Genomic DNA, 18,002 nt, shown 5'->3' on the forward strand with positions numbered 1-18,002 from the left:
GATCCTGGTTCTGTTAACAGATGCTCCGCCCACCTCTGATCCCGGTTCTGTTAACAGATGCTCCGCCCACCTCTGAGTCTGGTTCTGTTAACAGATGTTCTCCACCTCTGATCCTGGTTCTGTTAACAGATGTTCCGCCCACCTCTGATCCTGGTTCTGTTAACAGATGCTCCGCCCACCCCTGAGCCCGGTTCTGTTAACAGATGTTCTCCACCTCTAATCCTGGTTCTGTTAACAGATGTTCTCCCCCTCTAATCCTGGTTCTGTTAACAGATGCTCCGCCCACCTCTGAGCCTGGTTCTGTTAACAGATGCTCTGCCCACCTCTGAGCCTGGTTCTGTTAACAGATGCTCCGCCCACCTCTGAGTCTGGTTCTGTTAACAGATGTTCTCCACCTCTGATCCTGGTTCTGTTAACAGATGCTCCGCCCACCTCTGAGCCCGGTTCTGTTAACAGATGCTCCGCCCACCTCTGAGTCTGGTTCTGTTAACAGATGTTCTCCACCTCTGATCCTGGTTCTGTTAACAGATGCTCCGCCCACCTCTGAGCCCGGTTCTGTTAACAGATGCTCCTCCCACCTCTGAGTCTGGTTCTGTTAACAGATGTTCTTCACGTCTGATCCTGGTTCTGTTAACAGATGTTCTCCCCCTCTGATCCTGGTTCTGTTAACAGATGCTCCGCCCACCTCTGAGCCCGGTTCTGTTAACAGAAGCTCCGCCCACCTCTGATCCCGGTTCTGTTAACAGATGCTCCGCCCACCTCTGAGTCTGGTTCTGTTAACAGATGTTGTCCACCTCTGATCCTGGTTCTGTTAACAGATGTTCTCCCCCTCTGATCCTGGTTCTGTTAACAGATGCTCCGCCCACCTCTGAGCCTGGTTCTGTTAACAGAAGCTCCGCCCACCTCTGAGCCCAGTTCTGTTAACAGATGCTCCGCCCACCTTTGATCCTGGTTCTGTTAACAGATGCTCCGCCCACCTCTGATCCTGGTTCTGTTAACAGATGCTCCGCCCACCTCTGAGCCCGGTTCTGTTAACAGATGTTCTCCACCTCTGATCCTGGTTCTGTTAACAGATGTTCTCCACCTCTGATCCTGGTTCTGTTAACAGATGCTCCGCCCACCTCTGATCCTGGTTCTGTTAACAGATGCTCCGCCCACCTCTGATCCCGGTTCTGTTAACAGATGCTCCGCCCACCTCTGAGTCTGGTTCTGTTAACAGATGTTCTCCACCTCTGATCCTGGTTCTGTTAACAGATGCTCCGCCCACCTCTGAGCCCGGTTCTGTTAACAGATGCTCCGCCCACCTCTGATCCCGGTTCTGTTAACAGATGTTCTCCACCTCTGATCCTGGTTCTGTTAACAGATGTTCTCCCCCTCTGATCCTGGTTCTGTTAACAGATGCTCCGCCCACCTCTGAGCCTGGTTCTGTTAACAGATGCTCCGCCCACCTCTGATTCCGGTTATGTTAACAGATGTTCTCCACCTCTGATCCTGGTTCTGTTAACAGATGCTCCACCCACCTCTGATCTTGGTTCTGTTAACAGATGCTCCGCCCACCTCTGAGCCCGGTTCTGTTAACAGATGCTCCTCCCACCTCTGATTCCGGTTATGTTAACAGATGTTCTCCACCTGTGATCCTGGTTCTGTTAACAGATGTTCTCCACCTCTGATCCCGGTTCTGTTAACAGATGCTCCGCCCACCTCTGATCCCGGTTCTGTTAACAGATGCTCCGCCCACCTCTGAGCCTGGTTTTGTTAACAGTTGTTCTCCACCTCTGATCCTGGTTCTGTTAACAGATGCTCCGCCCACCTCTGATCCCGGTTCTGTTAACAGAAGCTCCGCCCACCTCTGATCCCGGTTCTGTTAACAGATGCTCCGCCCACCTCTGAGTCTGGTTCTGTTAACAGATGTTGTCCACCTCTGATCCTGGTTCTGTTAACAGATGTTCTCCCCCTCTGATCCTGGTTCTGTTAACAGATGCTCCGCCCACCTCTGAGCCTGGTTCTGTTAACAGAAGCTCCGCCCACCTCTGATCCTGGTTCTGTTAACAGATGCTCCGCCCACCTCTGAGCCCGGTTCTGTTAACAGATGTTCTCCACCTCTGATCCTGGTTCTGTTAACAGATGTTCTCCACCTCTGATCCTGGTTCTGTTAACAGATGCTCCGCCCACCTCTGATCCTGGTTCTGTTAACAGATGCTCCGCCCACCTCTGATCCCGGTTCTGTTAACAGATGCTCCACCCACCTCTGAGTCTGGTTCTGTTAACAGATGTTCTCCACCTCTGATCCTGGTTCTGTTAACAGATGTTCCGCCCACCTCTGATCCTGGTTCTGTTAACAGATGCTCCGCCCACCCCTGAGCCCGGTTCTGTTAACAGATGTTCTCCACCTCTAATCCTGGTTCTGTTAACAGATGTTCTCCCCCTCTAATCCTGGTTCTGTTAACAGATGCTCCGCCCACCTCTGAGCCTGGTTCTGTTAACAGATGCTCTGCCCACCTCTGAGCCTGGTTCTGTTAACAGATGCTCCGCCCACCTCTGAGTCTGGTTCTGTTAACAGATGTTCTCCACCTCTGATCCTGGTTCTGTTAACAGATGCTCCGCCCACCTCTGAGCCCGGTTCTGTTAACAGATGCTCCGCCCACCTCTGAGTCTGGTTCTGTTAACAGATGTTCTCCACCTCTGATCCTGGTTCTGTTAACAGATGCTCCGCCCACCTCTGAGCCCGGTTCTGTTAACAGATGCTCCTCCCACCTCTGAGTCTGGTTCTGTTAACAGATGTTCTTCACGTCTGATCCTGGTTCTGTTAACAGATGTTCTCCCCCTCTGATCCTGGTTCTGTTAACAGATGCTCCGCCCACCTCTGAGCCCGGTTCTCTTAACAGATACTCCGCCCACCTCTGAGCCGGGTTCTGTTAACAGAAGCTCCGCCCACCTCTGAGCCCGGTTCTGTTAACAGATGCTCCGCCCACCTCTGATCCCGGTTCTGTTAACAGATGCTCCGCCCACCTCTGATCCTGGTTCTGTTAACAGATGTTCTCCACCTCTGATCCTGGTTCTGTTAACAGATGCTCCGCCCACCTCTGAGCTTGGTTCTGTTAACAGTTGTTCTCCACCTCTGATCCTGGTTCTGTTAACAGTTGTTCTCCACCTCTGATCCTGGTTCTGTTAACAGATGCTCCGCCCACCTCTGAGCTTGGTTCTGTTAACAGTTGTTCTCCACCTCTGATCCTGGTTCTGTTAACAGTTGTTCTCCACCTCTGATCCTGGTTCTGTTAACAGATGCTCCGCCCACCTCTGATCCTGGTTCTGTTAACAGTTGTTCTCCACCTCTGATCCTGGTTCTGTTAAGAGATGCTCCGCCCACCTCTGAGCCTGGTTCTGTTAGAGGTTTCTTCCTGTTTTTCTTCCTTAAAGAGGAGGGGGTTTTTTTTCCCTCCAAAACTTATGTGGGAATTATTGAATTGTTGAATTGTTGAATTATTGAATTATTGAATTATTGAATTGTTGAATTATTGAATTGTTGAATTATTGAATTGTTGAATTGTTGAATTGTTGAATTATTGAATTATTGTGTTTCTCTGTATAATATTGTAAAGTCTTGCTGTAAGGACTTTAATTTGTTAAGTGCCATGAAATCACCTTTGTTGTGATTTGGCGCTTTATAAATAAAGTTGAATTGAATTGAATTGAATATAACGAGCTGAATTGTGTGATTGCTGATCTTTTGATCAGATATTTAAACATTTTAATGACAAAAAGTATTTATGGATGAATTGATACGAGAAAACAAAAAAGGTAACGCGTGCATTCAAACCCTAAAGTTCCACATGTGATTTACTGAACAGCAAAAAGGAGAATATCTACTGACTTAAGTGTAAAGTTAAGTAGAGTAAGAACAGGACTTCCGGTTAACCCACCAAAGTAAAAGCCCTTATTTAAACTGTTACGTTGTCTGATTAAATAATGTTGAAATGGCTCGTTCACGGAGGATTATAGGTCTTTGGGACACGAGGGACACATTGTGGATCTTTTTTTTACGCTTTAACATAAACGTAGTTTCCGGTTCGGTCGGGGCTTCCGTCGGCGAGCTGGACAGTCGGTCGAAAGGAAACCGGGTCCGTGAGTGTCATTCATCGTCACATTGACTTTACCGTTGATTTTAAATGACGTTACACGTTGAAAATATATACAGGTTGCACTCTCGTTGTTGTCATGGGTGCTGATGACGTTTGTTTACCTTTTTTGTGAATGTTTGACTTGTTCACGTGTGAGCCAGCAGCTAGCTCGCTAATGTTAGCTTGTTTCGGCTGGCCCGGAGGCTCGTCTGAAACGGAAGATGCCGTCCGGCCATGTGGAGGTCACACTGGCTTGTTGTGAACAACGTACTGGCGCTCAGTAAGATGCTACAGAGAGCAGACAATTAAAACAAGGTTATCCAGCCTGTCGTGTCGATTCTATTTCCCTGGTGTTGAGAGTCGTGACGCCAAACTCCGTTAGAAAATTGGAATATTTAAAGCTGGTTTGCTTCTGCTCAAACACAGCGACGTGATTGAAGTCTCTGGACGTAGTTGAAGGAAAACTGTGTCATTGGGTTTAAATTCGGCTCTGCTTTGGTACCATATACACCACCGGAACCAGCTGTTACACCCTGAAATACAGCAGCGGGCCATTTACCAGTTTGACTGTTTCAATGACACGAGCTGCTGCTGAACGGATTGCACTGAATACCAAAATGATCTGAACCCCTAAAGCAAATATAGAAAAATCATGTTTTATGTTTAGTGATATTTGTACGTCTTCCAGACAGACACACTTCATAGAACTGCACTTTTTAGAATCATGGTTCGGTTCTGATCCGGTACTGCCAGGCCTGCCTCAGGTTGGTGTGTGTATTCTTCCCACAGTGAGGTCCTGTTTGAAACTGGTACATGATCAGTGATGAAAATGCTCATCAAAGTGAAGTTGCTGTGACTTGAAATGCTGAAACTTTCTTCCCCCCTTCTGCCTGTCTGTCAGTAGTCTTGAACTTGGATGTAAACAAAATAAATCTGAGCCGGGACTGGAGAAGATTTTGTGTCTTATTGTCACGATTCTTCCGAGATGGACGTTGGAGTGTCTAAGTCCCGTGTGTTTCTCAACTACAGCCCCAGAGCCCTCTTCTCCCAGTGAGCCACGCATCTGCATGGTGGTGCCGTGTGCTCCTCCCCGGCCCGGCCCGGCCCGGTCCTGATGCTGTTCACTGCGGGTCGCCTCCAGCGCATTCTGTGTTTAAAAGTCTTGAAGAATTGGATGCAAGTGTTCAGTGACAGATGAAATGTCTGGAGGTGGCCCGGCGACAGTAAACGGTACTCAGTGTGTGCAGCTGCTTCATTTCCTGCAGTCGGCGTGAAGGCCGCAGCAGTTTGGCTTTATGAGAAGCGCCGTGTGTGTGTGTGTGTGTGTGTGTGTGTGTGTGTGTGTGTGACTGCTTGTGCACGTTTTTGTTTGGGGGGGGGGGCAATGGTTTTGGCTGGTGATGTAGTCTGAGATAGTTAAAGGCTACATTAGAATAATCTTCTGCAGTGGTTCTCAAAATGAGGTCTGCGGACCTCCAGGAGGTCCCCAGACCTAAAAGTGATAAACAGCTACCGCCTGCCATAATTTAGTCAAATCAGTCCCTCCAGGAAATCTTGCGATCGCAATAATTGATGCATCGTCAAACAAACTCCACAATATTTGTGGGAGCTTGCAAAAACTTTTTTTTTTTTTTTTTAAAAACATCGTCATCAGAATCTGTGCTGAAAGTAATGACGGCATAAAATAAGTCTTTTCAAACAAAACTCAATCAGAAAGTCTCTGCTCCTGTTTTCATCACCAAATAGAACAAGAGGAGAAACAGGAAGTGACGGGGTTGTTTTGAAATGTGTTCTTCACATTAAAATGATGATTAAATGTTTGTGATCAGAGGAAGTGATTCCATATTACTGGATGTTAAATGAGTTTTCTCCACACGTCCAGTTGTCAGAGACGTCTCTTTGTTTGTTTCATCCAGCAGGTCTATGTGTTGAATGAACATGAATTAAACAGCATCTAAAGCTCTTATTTTGACAGCTGATGTCGTCCTTGTTTCTATATTCCAGTCACAGACGCTCTGTTCTGGAAACATACGCAGCTTTTAGGACCTTTTTAGGACCTTTTAGGAGATTTTAGGAGCTTTTAGGAGCTTTTATCTCCACGGTTCTCCAAGTTCAATAAACAAATATAAAAAGATTAGAACTCAAATATTTCTGTGATGTGCAGCAGGATTATTATCACAGGAAGTGATTATAGATGTATTCCTTTATCAGATAGTGCTTTAAAAATATTGCATTTTTGCTTTCTCTACTTGCAATTTTTTCCAATTTCTGCAATTTTACACAAAAACTCACTTAAAACTCTGCAAATTTTAAGAAAATCCACCGCAAAATTATATATTTTTGATCGCTACAATCACAAAAACAACTCTGAGAAATTCTGGAGGGACTGACAAGTGGAAATAATTGTGGCGTATTTGAGCATCACTACTGTTACAACGATCATAAACTCACCACAAGGTCCATTTAGTAGCTTTTCTGGGGCTTTCAGTTATGTCACATGATCTTCATCAGCGTGTGAAGATGCTTATTTTGAAGATGGTTTCTCAGCTGCTGTCTTCAGCTTCAAGAATGACCTGCGACCTTCAGCAACATCTTTAACTGTGTGTTGGACTGGAGTCAGAACCGCTAACAATCGGTCCTTGTGGTGTTTCTCCTGTTTCTGAGGTCCAGAATGACCTTTGAACCTCAGCTATAAGATAACTCAACTCAATGACCACTTACTCGATGTTTCCACTGGGAGACGTGCTTGAAAGCCACGAATGAAAAACGCTGTTTGGGGCATAAAATGACTATTTCCAAGTTCCAAGTGAATGACGGATGTTTGAGAACACCTGACCTGTTTGACCTCAGGCTGGCTAACGCTTTCATTTTTGTGCTGCATGACTGTACAGCTGTGTATCGACACCTTCTGCATCGCCGCGAAGGTCATTTCTGCATTGAAAAAAAATAAAAATAAAAGCACCAAGAGTTCCTGAGTTGTTGTAAAGAGGTTTTAATGCCGTGGAGCTGATGGACAGCTGTGGAGGAGGTGCAGCTGAGAGCAGACGTGTGTCATGTGTGTTTCAGGTGGAGCATCCCGCTGGGTGCACGGCGTATCATGGAGGCCGTGAAAGAGGGTCAGAAGAGCAGCCTGAGCTCGGTGAAGATAGCGGCTCTGGCGGCGGGTCTGTCTGTCGGGGCCACGGTGGGCTACATGGTCTACCGCCACATCAACAGCACCAACACCAGTAACTGCCAATCAAAACACACGTTTACAGGTTCAATTAGTGTCGACATGACCAACTACATCTGTTATATTCATCTCTATACATGTGTGCTGCTAACAGGTCAGAGGTCAAACATGGAGGTGTCCAAGATGACTCTTCCTGTGGAAGTCTACCGCAACATTTCCAGATACCAGGCCACCTTTTTGGATGTGGTGAGTAGTTCAGAAGCAGATCTGAGGTATATGTTTCACTGTCCAAGTACAAACATGCAAAACTTTTACATACATGTTTGACAAGACATGAATTTTAAGTCAACTGTGAATAATCACATTAATCTGAAAACATTCATGAGTGAATTTCACACTTCATAAACGCAAGCTGGTCCAGTATGAGCTGACTCAGGTCATAGCAATAATGGAGGTTTAATCTTTCCTAGTTCGGAGCGGTTTGGAGCAGGAAGTGACCATATTTGGATGAGCTGGGGGAGGAGCCAGCAGTGGATCTGACTGATCTGATTAGAAACCTGACGATACTATGTCCCGCCCACCGATAGCTGTAACCTGACTGCACCACAAACCTGTCAATCAAACAGACACGCCCCCAAAAACACATCTTTTTGAGGTTTTTTCTAATGAATGAGGGATTATTTTCAGATGGATCTCCAGAAAACTAATAAGAAGGAGTGACTTTTAGCGAATAAAATAAATAAAGCTGAGTCTGTGTTATTTGTAGGCCGTCCTGACTTCCTCCTCCGTTCTCACTTTTATTTTTATCTGCATTCTATTTTCTGTTGCATCAAAAAGACCCATTTTCAGTCTAATTTTAACATGAAGAAAATTATTTCCTGTTGCCTCTCTTTCAGGTGACCCAGAAGTCCGGCGCTCATGTGAGGGTCCTGTCCGACTCGGGAGATTCTGGATGTAAGAAGTCCGTCTGCTTCCTGCTGCAGGGCTCCAAGGAGCAGGTGCTGCTGGCCCGCTGCGTCCTGGAGAACCTGGTGACGGACTGCGAGCCGGTGTCGGAGGTTCTGGAGGTTCCTCAGACCTCCTTTGGACGAATAATAGGTAGACTGATTCAGAGAACTTCTTCATTTGCTTTTAACACAAAGCAGAAGATTCATGTTGTTGTTGTTTTTTTACTCACATCGCTGAAACTATTTTTGTATTCTTTCCATCAGCCTGCAGCCGTTTACATGTTAAAAGCTGCAGTAATTAATTATATATATGAACAGTGTATCTCTTCATGCCTCATTATTTATTTTTTATTATTTATTATTTATTATTTATTTAACAACAAGAGAAGGTTTCATTTTTACTTCCTATTATCATCACAAAGTCTTCTCGTGTTATTCTGAGCTGCAGTGATGGAGTAGGAATAAAAAGCATCAACACTCAGGCTGCCATATCACATCGTTCAGGATAATTCTCGTATCATTTTTCAGAAAATATAAAAAATTCATATCGCGATAAAAGCATTTTTCTGACCTGTTGACGTAATGACGTCATACGTTTGCAGCTCATCGAGCTTCAAGCTGAGAGCTGCTGTTTTCTACAGGTGTTCAGATCAGTGTGAGTTTAATTGACGGACGCTCTGTTCCTCTCTGTTTCACCCCGGGAGGCTCCGCCCCCTTCACACACACAGACGCTCGGGTGGACGAGTCGACTCGTTACGAAATGAAAGGGCAACAACAGCTCAAAACGACGTCCTTATCGGTCAGTCGTGGACGTATTCTGTGCTCTGACTCGTCTGTGACTCGTCTCCTACGACTGCTCTGATTCCTGCTGCACACACTCAGCTTTACAAAAACCTCACAAATACACAAAGTTCATAAAGCTGCTCGCAGTCGTTTCTGGAAACAAACTCCGACTGGAGGAAACATTTTCGTTACCAGATGAATCCACTGAGTGTTTCTGGCTGCAGGACGGTGTGTGAGTCAAAATAATCTAGTGTGTGTTCACAACGCTGCGGCTTATTAATGTCACAGACAACGATCAGATACAACAGCACTGACAGTAGTTTGATCTGCACAGAAATACAGAATAGAGGCCTATTGAAAAGTAACAGTGCATGTATCCACCCCTGTGTGTGTGTGTGTGTGTGTGTGTGTGTGTGTGTGTGTGTGTGTGTGTGTGTGTGTGTGTGTGCTGCAGGTCGCGGTGGAGAGAGTTTGAAACTGATCACCAGGACCACTGGGGCCAAAGTGGCCTGCTCCAAAGAGAAGGTGCTCGTCCCGGGATCAAAGGGCAACGTGGCGATCACAGGCACCCGACAGGAAGTGAAGCAGGCCAAGGTGAAGCAGGATGATCTCCCTGTGGGCGGTCCTCTTATCCAGAGAGAGTGATTGTAACTCCTCGTGGTCTCTGTGCAGGAGCTGATTCTAGAAAAGGTCCAAGAGGACATGATGGTAAGGACGAAGATCTGCCAGTCATCCTCCCAGAGACAGAAACGGGGCCACACAGCTGTCAATCACAAGCCGGATAGCACGGAGACTGAACCCCCGCTGGGACTGAACAACAACGGCCCCGTCTCCCAGACGGACAAGAACGGACTCGTCCACGCCAATGGGATCACCGGAGAGCCGGAGACGATCTTAGACAAGACGGAGGAGCTGAAGATCAGCCACAGCGACGGGAAGGAGGAGGAAGAGGAGAGCATCTCCACGGAGTCGCTGTCTGAGATGTCCAAGTTTGAAAGTTAGTTCACGTCCTCTTCACTTCCTCCTGCGTCTCTGAGCTGTCAGGTCATATCTAATCTGTGTTTGTGTTCCAGTTCCCAGCCCGGACCTGAGCTTCCAGCCCGATGAACACCTCGAGGTTTACGTCTCTGCCTCGGAGAACCCGAACCACTTCTGGATCCAGATCCTGGGGGTCCGCTCGCTGCAGCTGGACAAACTGACGGGGGAGATGACCCGCTTCTACAACAGTGGAAACCCCACGGTGAGGATATGTCCTGCTGTCTTCATGTTTCTGTCGTACCAGGAGACACTCTAGGACAAAATGGGTGTTTTAAAAAAAGGGGTGTGAGGCAGAAACACCGTGTGGATGAGAGGTACCGCTGCATGTCAACCAACCATCATCCATCAGTGATGTCATCATCCATCAGTGATGTCATCAACCATCCACCATCAGTGATGTCATCGTTGGTTTGTGAACGTTATGAATCCTCCAGTTCAGATTCTGTCCGTCACCATCTTGTTAGTTCGGAGCGGTTTGGAGCAGGAAGTGACCATATTTGGACGAGCTGGGGGAGGAGCCAGCGATGGATCTGATTGGAAACCTGACGATACTACGTCCCGCCCACCGATAGCTGTAACCTGACTGCACCACAGACCTGTCAATCAAACAGACACGCCCCCAAAAACAGGTCTTCTTGAATCTTCTTTTCTAATGAATGAGGGATTATTTTCAGATGGACCTCCAGAAAACTAATAAGAAGGAGTGACTTTAGCTAACAACACCGAGATAACTGATGGACACATTTTATTCACTTTGGATTTGATGAGAGAAGTTGAATGGGAGTCTATGGAGCCGGAGGCTTTTTGGAGCCGACCTCTAGTGGCACTCGCTGGTATTGCAGCTGAAGACACTTCTGGATCAGAACCATTTTACAGACCTGAAGCTACGAACTCTTTTATATCCAGTCTGTGGTGCAAACACAACAGGAAGTCAGTTATTGCATTTTGGCTGCGGACTGCTCACCTGGATTAAGGCTCCTGATCGCCCAACTGCCACCTGACATACTATCAGACTCAGTTTAACTCACATTGGTTTACAACTTGTTTGTCTTTGATGTCCATCGTAAATATATATCCTTAAATCTAATCATAGGAACTCATCCAAAAAAAAGACAAACAAATAATGAGTTTAAGGAAATTTAGTAACAGCTAACTCAGAAAATCCAGAGCAACATCGTGCTTTCTGTTGAACTCTCCCAAAGCCTCTAGAATACAGAAACTGAAGTTCAAAAACTCATTAATCGTAATTGCCGCACTGATAAAGGGAAGAAGATTACAAACTCTGTAATATTAACTTTGTTTATGTTGCATCTATCAATGTATTTCTTTTGTCATTGTGAAGATCCAGAATGTTCCTTCATGGTTCCTGACTTCTTCCTCTCTCTTCTCTGTGCATTCACATGCAGGTCTGCGCATCTGTCGCATCTGTCCTGTGTTGAAAATGTTTTGAACACCGCTGGTTTTGTGGTTCTGTAGGAGCAGCGGGTGGAGACCATCGTGGTGGGGGACATAGTGGCGGCTCCGTACCTGGACCACAGCACGTGGAACCGGGCCCAGGTGCTGGGAGTCCTGGGCTCCGGACTGGTGGACCTTTACTACGTTGACTTTGGGGACAACGGGGAGCTGCCCAGAGACGGTCTCCGCCGCATGAGGTAAAGAAGACATGACTGATGATAAGTAATATAAGTTCATAGTAAAAGTATATGATGACGATCCAGTCAGTCACAGTAGATCAGATTTGAGTAGGTTTCAGTTGTATTGTTGTATTGTTGTATTGTTGTATTGCGCTGAATCCACTCACACACCAACCTGAATGTTAAAGCAGCTTAGAAACAGTACTTGGACTGTATATACAGCTCGGTTCAGACCGAAGATTCACGACGAGACAAACTGTTCAGAACATTGCAAGAGAACTGTCAGCGGTGTGAACTGTCCCGTCTCAGCCACAGACTGGACATAAAAGTACACAGAGATTCTGGGTCTGAAAAATGAGGCATTAAGCTGCAATCCCAGCGAGTGCCACTAGAGGTCGGCTCCAAAAAGCCTCCGGCTCCATAGACTCCCATTCAACTTCTCTCATCAAATCCAAAGTGAATAAAATGTGTCCATCAGTTATCTCGGTGTTGTTAGCTAAAGTCACTCCTTCTTATTAGTTTTCTGGAGGTCCATCTGAAAATAATCCCTCATTCATTAGAAAAGAAGATTCAAGAAGACCTGTTTTTGGGGGCGTGTCTGTTTGATTGACAGGCCTGTGGTGCAGTCAGGTTACAGCTATCGGTGATAGATCTAACGCTGGCTCCTCCCCCCATCTCGTCCAAATATGGTCACTTCCTGCTCCAAACCGCTCCGAACTAGCAAGATGGTGACGGACAGAATCTGAACTGGAGGATTCATAACGTTCACAAACCAATGATGACATCACTGATGGTTGATGACGTTACTGATGGTTGATGATTGATCTCAGCTCGACTCAAACCAGCTGACGATGTCGCTGCAACTCAGCTTGAGCCAAAAGTAGTCAGTTTTAGAACATAACAGTTAGTGTTTTTTCTGCGACACCAACTCCTGCAAACAGCTCCAGAAAATGAAGCGGATAAAACTAATTCTCAACCCTCAACTAAAAATGAAGCTGTTCAACCTATAATGTGACTTTTATATATGAATGAACGGCCATGACATTCAAACCAGACGAGTTCTCATCCTGCTGATTGATCCTCTCACCAGCAGGTAAATCTCTGTATGTTAAGGATGTCTTGACAACAGAAATGTGCTAGCTGGTCCCTCTGAACTTCTACAGCTCTCCAGACCAGTTTGGATACTGAGGTTTTTCTATGGTGGCGGAGCATTTCTTCTGGAAAACAATGATACTAATAATCTGCCCAGGTAGAATAAATAACAAGGAAAAACATTAATGTTACAGTAAAGTGGCATTTAGTCTGTGTTTCAAGTACTTAAATCAAACAACACTGAATTGTAAAAATGATCCAGTTCCCTGCTTCATATGAGTTTCAGTTGTTTGTTCTGATCCTCTGAAAAGCAGCAGTTTGGTTCCGTGTGTCTCTCCTGTCTATAACTTGTCCCCGATCATCGGCTCAAACACTGAAAGTCCTTCATGTCCCAGCAGACCTGCTCCTGCTGCTGCTATTCTGCATGTTGGTGTTATTGTCCCACATCTCCAGCACCTACCAGACCTTCTGGACTATAAAGAACAAATACAGAATTTGGCATCGACTTCGTTCCGAAGTAACAGTTCTCGTTAAATCCTCCCGAGTTTGCAGAGCCTTTAAATCTGGTGTCTGGTGAGACACTCTTTCACGGGCCAGACGGATGCATGCTGAGCGTGTTTTCAGGACAGAGCCTGAGCACCACAGCTTCTGTCAGATATTCTGTGCTTTCTTAGAATAATTCAAACATGCAGGTTTTCTGGACTGTTCAGATGTTATGGGACGGAATGGATGGAATTCAAACATAGAAAATCATTCTGCAGGAGTTATGGTGTCTTTTATTTCATTTTTCCACCGTTTTACAGCAGTGCTGACGGAGTAGACAAACTCCCACTGAAGTTGAAGTAGACGTACTTGCGGCTAATTGTAGTTATTGGATGGAAGTGGGAGTCTGCAGTGAGTCTTCCTCATCATGCCATGGCGTTGAACACACTGACGGAGGTTTTTCTGCTGTGCTGTTATGCTGCTGCTGAATGCATCTTTTTGTTGTGTAGCATGAGCTGAAAAAGGACACGGCTGACTTATTAACAGCTTTTGCATTTGCTGCATTAAACTTTCAGGAGCGACTTCCTCAGCTTACCTTTCCAAGCTATTGAGTGCAACTTAGCAGGCGTGAGGCCGAAAGGTAAAAAAAAACCAACCTTTATCTTAATGTTAACTTCATCACACAGACATTTACCTGATAATAAAGGTGAATTCTCCATTATTGTGAAGCCTCAACTGATTCTCTCCCAGTCAGTATGTTGTGATGTGAACTGTCCCGCTGCTCCTCAGGTGAGGTGTGGACTGAAGCAGCCCTGGACGACTTTGACCGGCTCACATACTGTGCGTCCTGGAGACCCCTGCAGGCCAAACTGTGCAGCTACTCTCACTCTGAGATCTCCTCGTGGCCCAACGTCAAGCTCTACGATAACAGTGAGGGAAAGGTGGGATGCTACACTGCTGATTTCTCTCTCATCTCTGTCTGTGTTTGGTTTGTTTACTCTTTGTCTCCTGTTTCTGCGCACTCATCTCATAAAATAAAACCTGTCTATCTTAGACGGTGGACATCGGCGAGGAGCTCATCCAGCTCGGTCACGCCGTCACCTTCCAGGAGGTGTTGAACGGGAGGACTGAGGGGGACAACCTGGGCTGTTTGCAGAGGATGTTGGTGAGTCACTGAAACACACCGAGTCTTCAAAAGCTTTGAACTCAGGTGATTTGTAGGGTGACACCAGAGATTTGCATCTAAAGCCAGCAGCCCGTGCCTTTTATAATGGTTTTTTTTCTCTTGATTTTCATGGAAAACATTACTATTGATGGAAGTTTTTCTTGTCAGAGTAAAACCTTCAGAGACACTCTACCAGCTACTGAAACTTCAAATTCTTTTGAGGATATCTAATAATCTGCCCATGTCATTTGGAGTAGGTCTGAATTAAATATGTATTCCAGTTTAGTACATTATCTGAGTGTTAGTAGTTTGATAAAATAATCTTAACTCAGGATCCACTGCGAGTTTATCCTGAAGATTCAGCTGCATCTCACTGTCATCATCTGCAGTTACAACTTGTGTAATGCAACATTTTATGAGCAGGAAATGGGTTGGACTGGTGAAGACATCCCTCAGGGTTTAGTTTAAAGGAAAAAAACAAAGAGAAACGAAGGACAGGGGGCGCTGTTCGCCCTGGGACTCTCGATGTGTGCTGAGTCATGCCTCGTGTGTGTCGGCTCTAAATATGTCATGGTGATAATCTACCAGATGAAGGGCGCCATTATCCTGATACTCTGTCCATCTCTACCTCTCCATAAAAACTGTGAAGGACAGGCCTCTAACATGAGTTGTAAATATCCTCCAATCACTGTCATTTCTTCTCCTGCAGGATGATGTCATCGGAGCATCATCAGAGCTCAGTCTCTCCTGCATCAGTTTATCAGGTGAGTAAAGAAACTGAACTGAGTAGTGAAGGTGGTGGGTGTGTTTACTTGGATGTGGATCTGACCTTTATACACACACACACACACACACACAGAAGTGGGTGTTTATGCTCCCCTTCACCTGTAGCTTTCCCAACCTGATGGTCCTACTTTCACTCCCACCTCACGCTGTGATTGGTCAGCTATTTGGAGGTGATAAAGATGCTGAGCGTTGCACTTCTCTGTCTTGCTCTCAACTATTTGTGGTACTAGTAATGTGTGCAACCCGGTCCAACACGTCCAAGCTCTGAAGATGTTTCATACCGTATCACGTCTCCCGCCGTGTGCTGAGATGTGTGGGGGGGAGACATGACCTGAGATGTGTGGGGGGGAGACATGTCCTGAGATGTGTGGGGGGGAGACATGACCTGAGATGTGTGGGGGGGAGACATGTCCTGAGATGTGTGGGGGGGAGACATGTCCTGAGATGTGTGGGGGGGAGACATGACCTGAGATGTGTGGGGGGGGAGACATGTCCTGAGATGTGTGGGGGGGAGACATGTCCTGAGATGTGTGGGGGGGAGACATGACCTGAGATGTGTGGGGGGGAGACATGTCCTGAGATGTGTGGGGGGGAGACATGACCTGAGATGTGTGGGGGGGAGACATGTCCTGAGATGTGTGTGGGGGGGGACACGCTGCTTCCTCTGCACTCACAGCTCACAGCTTTGCCCTCCGTAGTGATTCACATCACTGATTCATCGCCCACACTAACCCACACTAACCCACACCATCATCCACGCTGGTTCTGATGTCTCAGCTCACGACTTCACTCTCCCTCCTCCACTTCCTGTTTAAGTCAGTTGTGGGAATAAACCAGTGAGGAGATGATGTGAGCCAACGCTCTGCTGGAAGGTGGTGAAACACTGAGAACCAAATGTCCACTGTGAGTAGATCCACCGAACGTCAACCTGTCGGACTGTAAGCTCAGGGGAGGAGCTGCTTCAACATCACCTCCACATCTGCCTTCTCACATTCGAGCCAGGACTCCACCTGAGTCTGGACGGATGTGATGTATGTGTGACGTGATGGCAGCTCACTGATATTATTTACCTGGATGGAAACAAATATCAGAGCACCACTTTAATGCTCGTGGTAGCTGAGAACGAAGTGATGCCACAAACAACAAATCATCCAGGAGCTGAGGCCTCATGTGGTCTCATTAAGAACATCTGACAATATTCACACATTTAAAGTTGAGTTTGGTTTGATAGGTTGTCAAACATGCTTTCTCAGATTATGGAGTTTCTAAAGGAAATAACAGCTTTGTGATGTAAGAACTACATTAAAATAATGCAGGTCTGCCGCGAGTTATGGTGCAAGTTTACAAGTTTTATTATTTATGCATTTTATGCCCTTTATTAGAATAAATAGAAAGATTAAGGCCGAACAAAGGGAAAGAGGTGCGGCAGAGATTGCCAGCTGGACTCCAACCAGTGATGTTTAGTTCATGGTCGGCATCTCAAACACTTTATAAACTCTTCCATTCGAACTGGAAATCAGTGGCTGGAAACAAACTGGTGCATCACGTCAGATTTTTTTGGTACTTGAGTTTCTAGTGCTGGAAATCAGAAACGTCTTCATTTAGAACTGCACTAATCAAAAGTATACAGAGCCTTTTAGCATCTTTTAGCTAATTGTTTTGGTGTTAAGGCCCACATCAAGGTTTCAGCCTGTAAAAAGCTCTGATGAAGCCGCTGTTTATCACCAGCTGCCCAGCAGAGCTGAAAGCAGACGCATATCGGACTTCATCAGGTGAACATGCTTCTCTGTGTCTTTGCTAACACTTAGGACATAGACACTTTTATACGGCCAGAATTTTTCAACGATGATTTTCTGTCAAACCTTTTCACTGTGGTGCTTAAAAACAAAATCCACATGTTCGAGATATAATAATTGTTGTTTTCTCCTTTTCAGAAGCCGCCTCAATCTCAGGAAGCGTCGATGATGCCGTAGAAGACGAGCTGCTCTGAGATCAGAGATAAATATCGAGGTATTGTCTCCGGGCTTGATGACTGAATGAATCTGAATATTACGGATGTTAAACCATCATGTCTGGTAAAATGATGACCGTCCGCTCCTCAGTGTCGCTTCAGACGTGATGAAGAGGAGGTTTCTTTGTCTGACCCGAACTCAACCGCATAAATCCTCATCGTGAAGCCTTACCTCCTTGACGAGCGTGCGACAGTTCTTCCAGCCATGTTCACTTTGTTGTTGTTCCTTCAGTGATGAACTCTTCCTGTTTTGCCTGTTCTCTGCTGTTCTGTTGTACCCAATGCTGCTTTGCTTACATGTGTTGTCACTTTAGTTTGTGTTCAAGAAATGAGGAGGGGAACAAAAACAGAATGCCAGTATTATTATTATTGAAAAGCACTGTGATAGAAGTCTGTGGATCCAGATGGCAGCTGCTTTATGGCTGATAATCTATTTTTTTTTCTCTATTTGTATGTATATAAAAATGTGATTGCTTACATATTGGGCTTCACCAGTTATTATATTTTGAGAATCAAAAACATAGTATGATAGAATGTGGGCCTCAGACTGTGTTCAATATGATCACGTGGCATCTGCTGTATCATCAGAAGAAAGTTTGTTTTCAGAGGTGTAATAGATTGTGCTATATTATAATAAAGGATTTATTTTATTTCACAAACATGGCTTGTGTCTTTTACTTTGAAATTCTTTTCATTCTATAAATTCAAATAAAATCATCAGCCATGTGGTAAAGTTAAAATCCTTCACTCCCACACTGAACTTTGAGGAGGTA

The 18,002-nt window shown here is 45.7% G+C and overlaps 1 protein-coding gene across 6 annotated transcripts; it reads left to right on the forward strand.

Moving 5' to 3' along the window:
• The first annotated feature begins 4,037 nt into the window (after window positions 1-4,037).
• tdrkh (tudor and KH domain containing) lies at window positions 4,038-17,888 on the forward strand. 6 transcript variants are annotated; one of them, XM_069168549.1, is made up of 14 exons: window positions 4,312-5,168; window positions 7,185-7,345; window positions 7,445-7,536; window positions 8,187-8,388; window positions 9,475-9,614; window positions 9,693-10,017; window positions 10,094-10,260; window positions 11,535-11,710; window positions 13,843-13,907; window positions 14,057-14,208; window positions 14,322-14,432; window positions 15,142-15,196; window positions 17,153-17,228; window positions 17,321-17,888. In XM_069168549.1, exons 1-13 carry the CDS (start codon window positions 5,104-5,106, stop codon window positions 17,206-17,208), a joined length of 1,767 nt encoding a protein of 588 aa, XP_069024650.1. In that variant the 5' UTR covers window positions 4,312-5,103; the 3' UTR covers window positions 17,209-17,228; window positions 17,321-17,888. The 6 variants fall into 6 exon arrangements, with proteins under 6 accessions (XP_069024653.1, XP_069024654.1, XP_069024651.1 ...); XM_069168552.1 differs by lacking the exon at window positions 4,312-5,168 and adding an exon at window positions 4,038-4,122 and having other exon boundaries at window positions 17,153-17,888; XM_069168553.1 differs by lacking the exon at window positions 4,312-5,168 and adding an exon at window positions 4,074-4,118 and having other exon boundaries at window positions 17,153-17,888.
• The last annotated feature ends 114 nt before the right edge of the window (window positions 17,889-18,002 follow it).

Source organism: Embiotoca jacksoni, unplaced genomic scaffold, assembly GCF_022577435.1.
Source record: "Embiotoca jacksoni isolate LCO1_2020_lvr unplaced genomic scaffold, fEmbJac1.0.p SCAF_40, whole genome shotgun sequence".
In the NCBI taxonomy this organism is placed as follows: domain Eukaryota; kingdom Metazoa; phylum Chordata; class Actinopteri; family Embiotocidae; genus Embiotoca; species Embiotoca jacksoni.

What these genes read in the sequence shown, in the direction of transcription:
- tdrkh (XM_069168548.1), top strand. Translation starts at nt 5,104, where the DNA reads ATGGACGTTGGAGTGTCTAAGTCCCGTGTGTTTCTCAACTACAGCCCC. An exon ending in CCCAGAGCCCTCTTCTCCCA is followed by an intron (nt 5,169 to 7,184) that starts GTGAGCCACGCA and finishes TGTGTGTTTCAG; the next exon opens with GTGGAGCATCCCGCTGGGTG. An exon ending in AGGCCACCTTTTTGGATGTG is followed by an intron (nt 7,537 to 8,186) that starts GTGAGTAGTTCA and finishes CCTCTCTTTCAG; the next exon opens with GTGACCCAGAAGTCCGGCGC.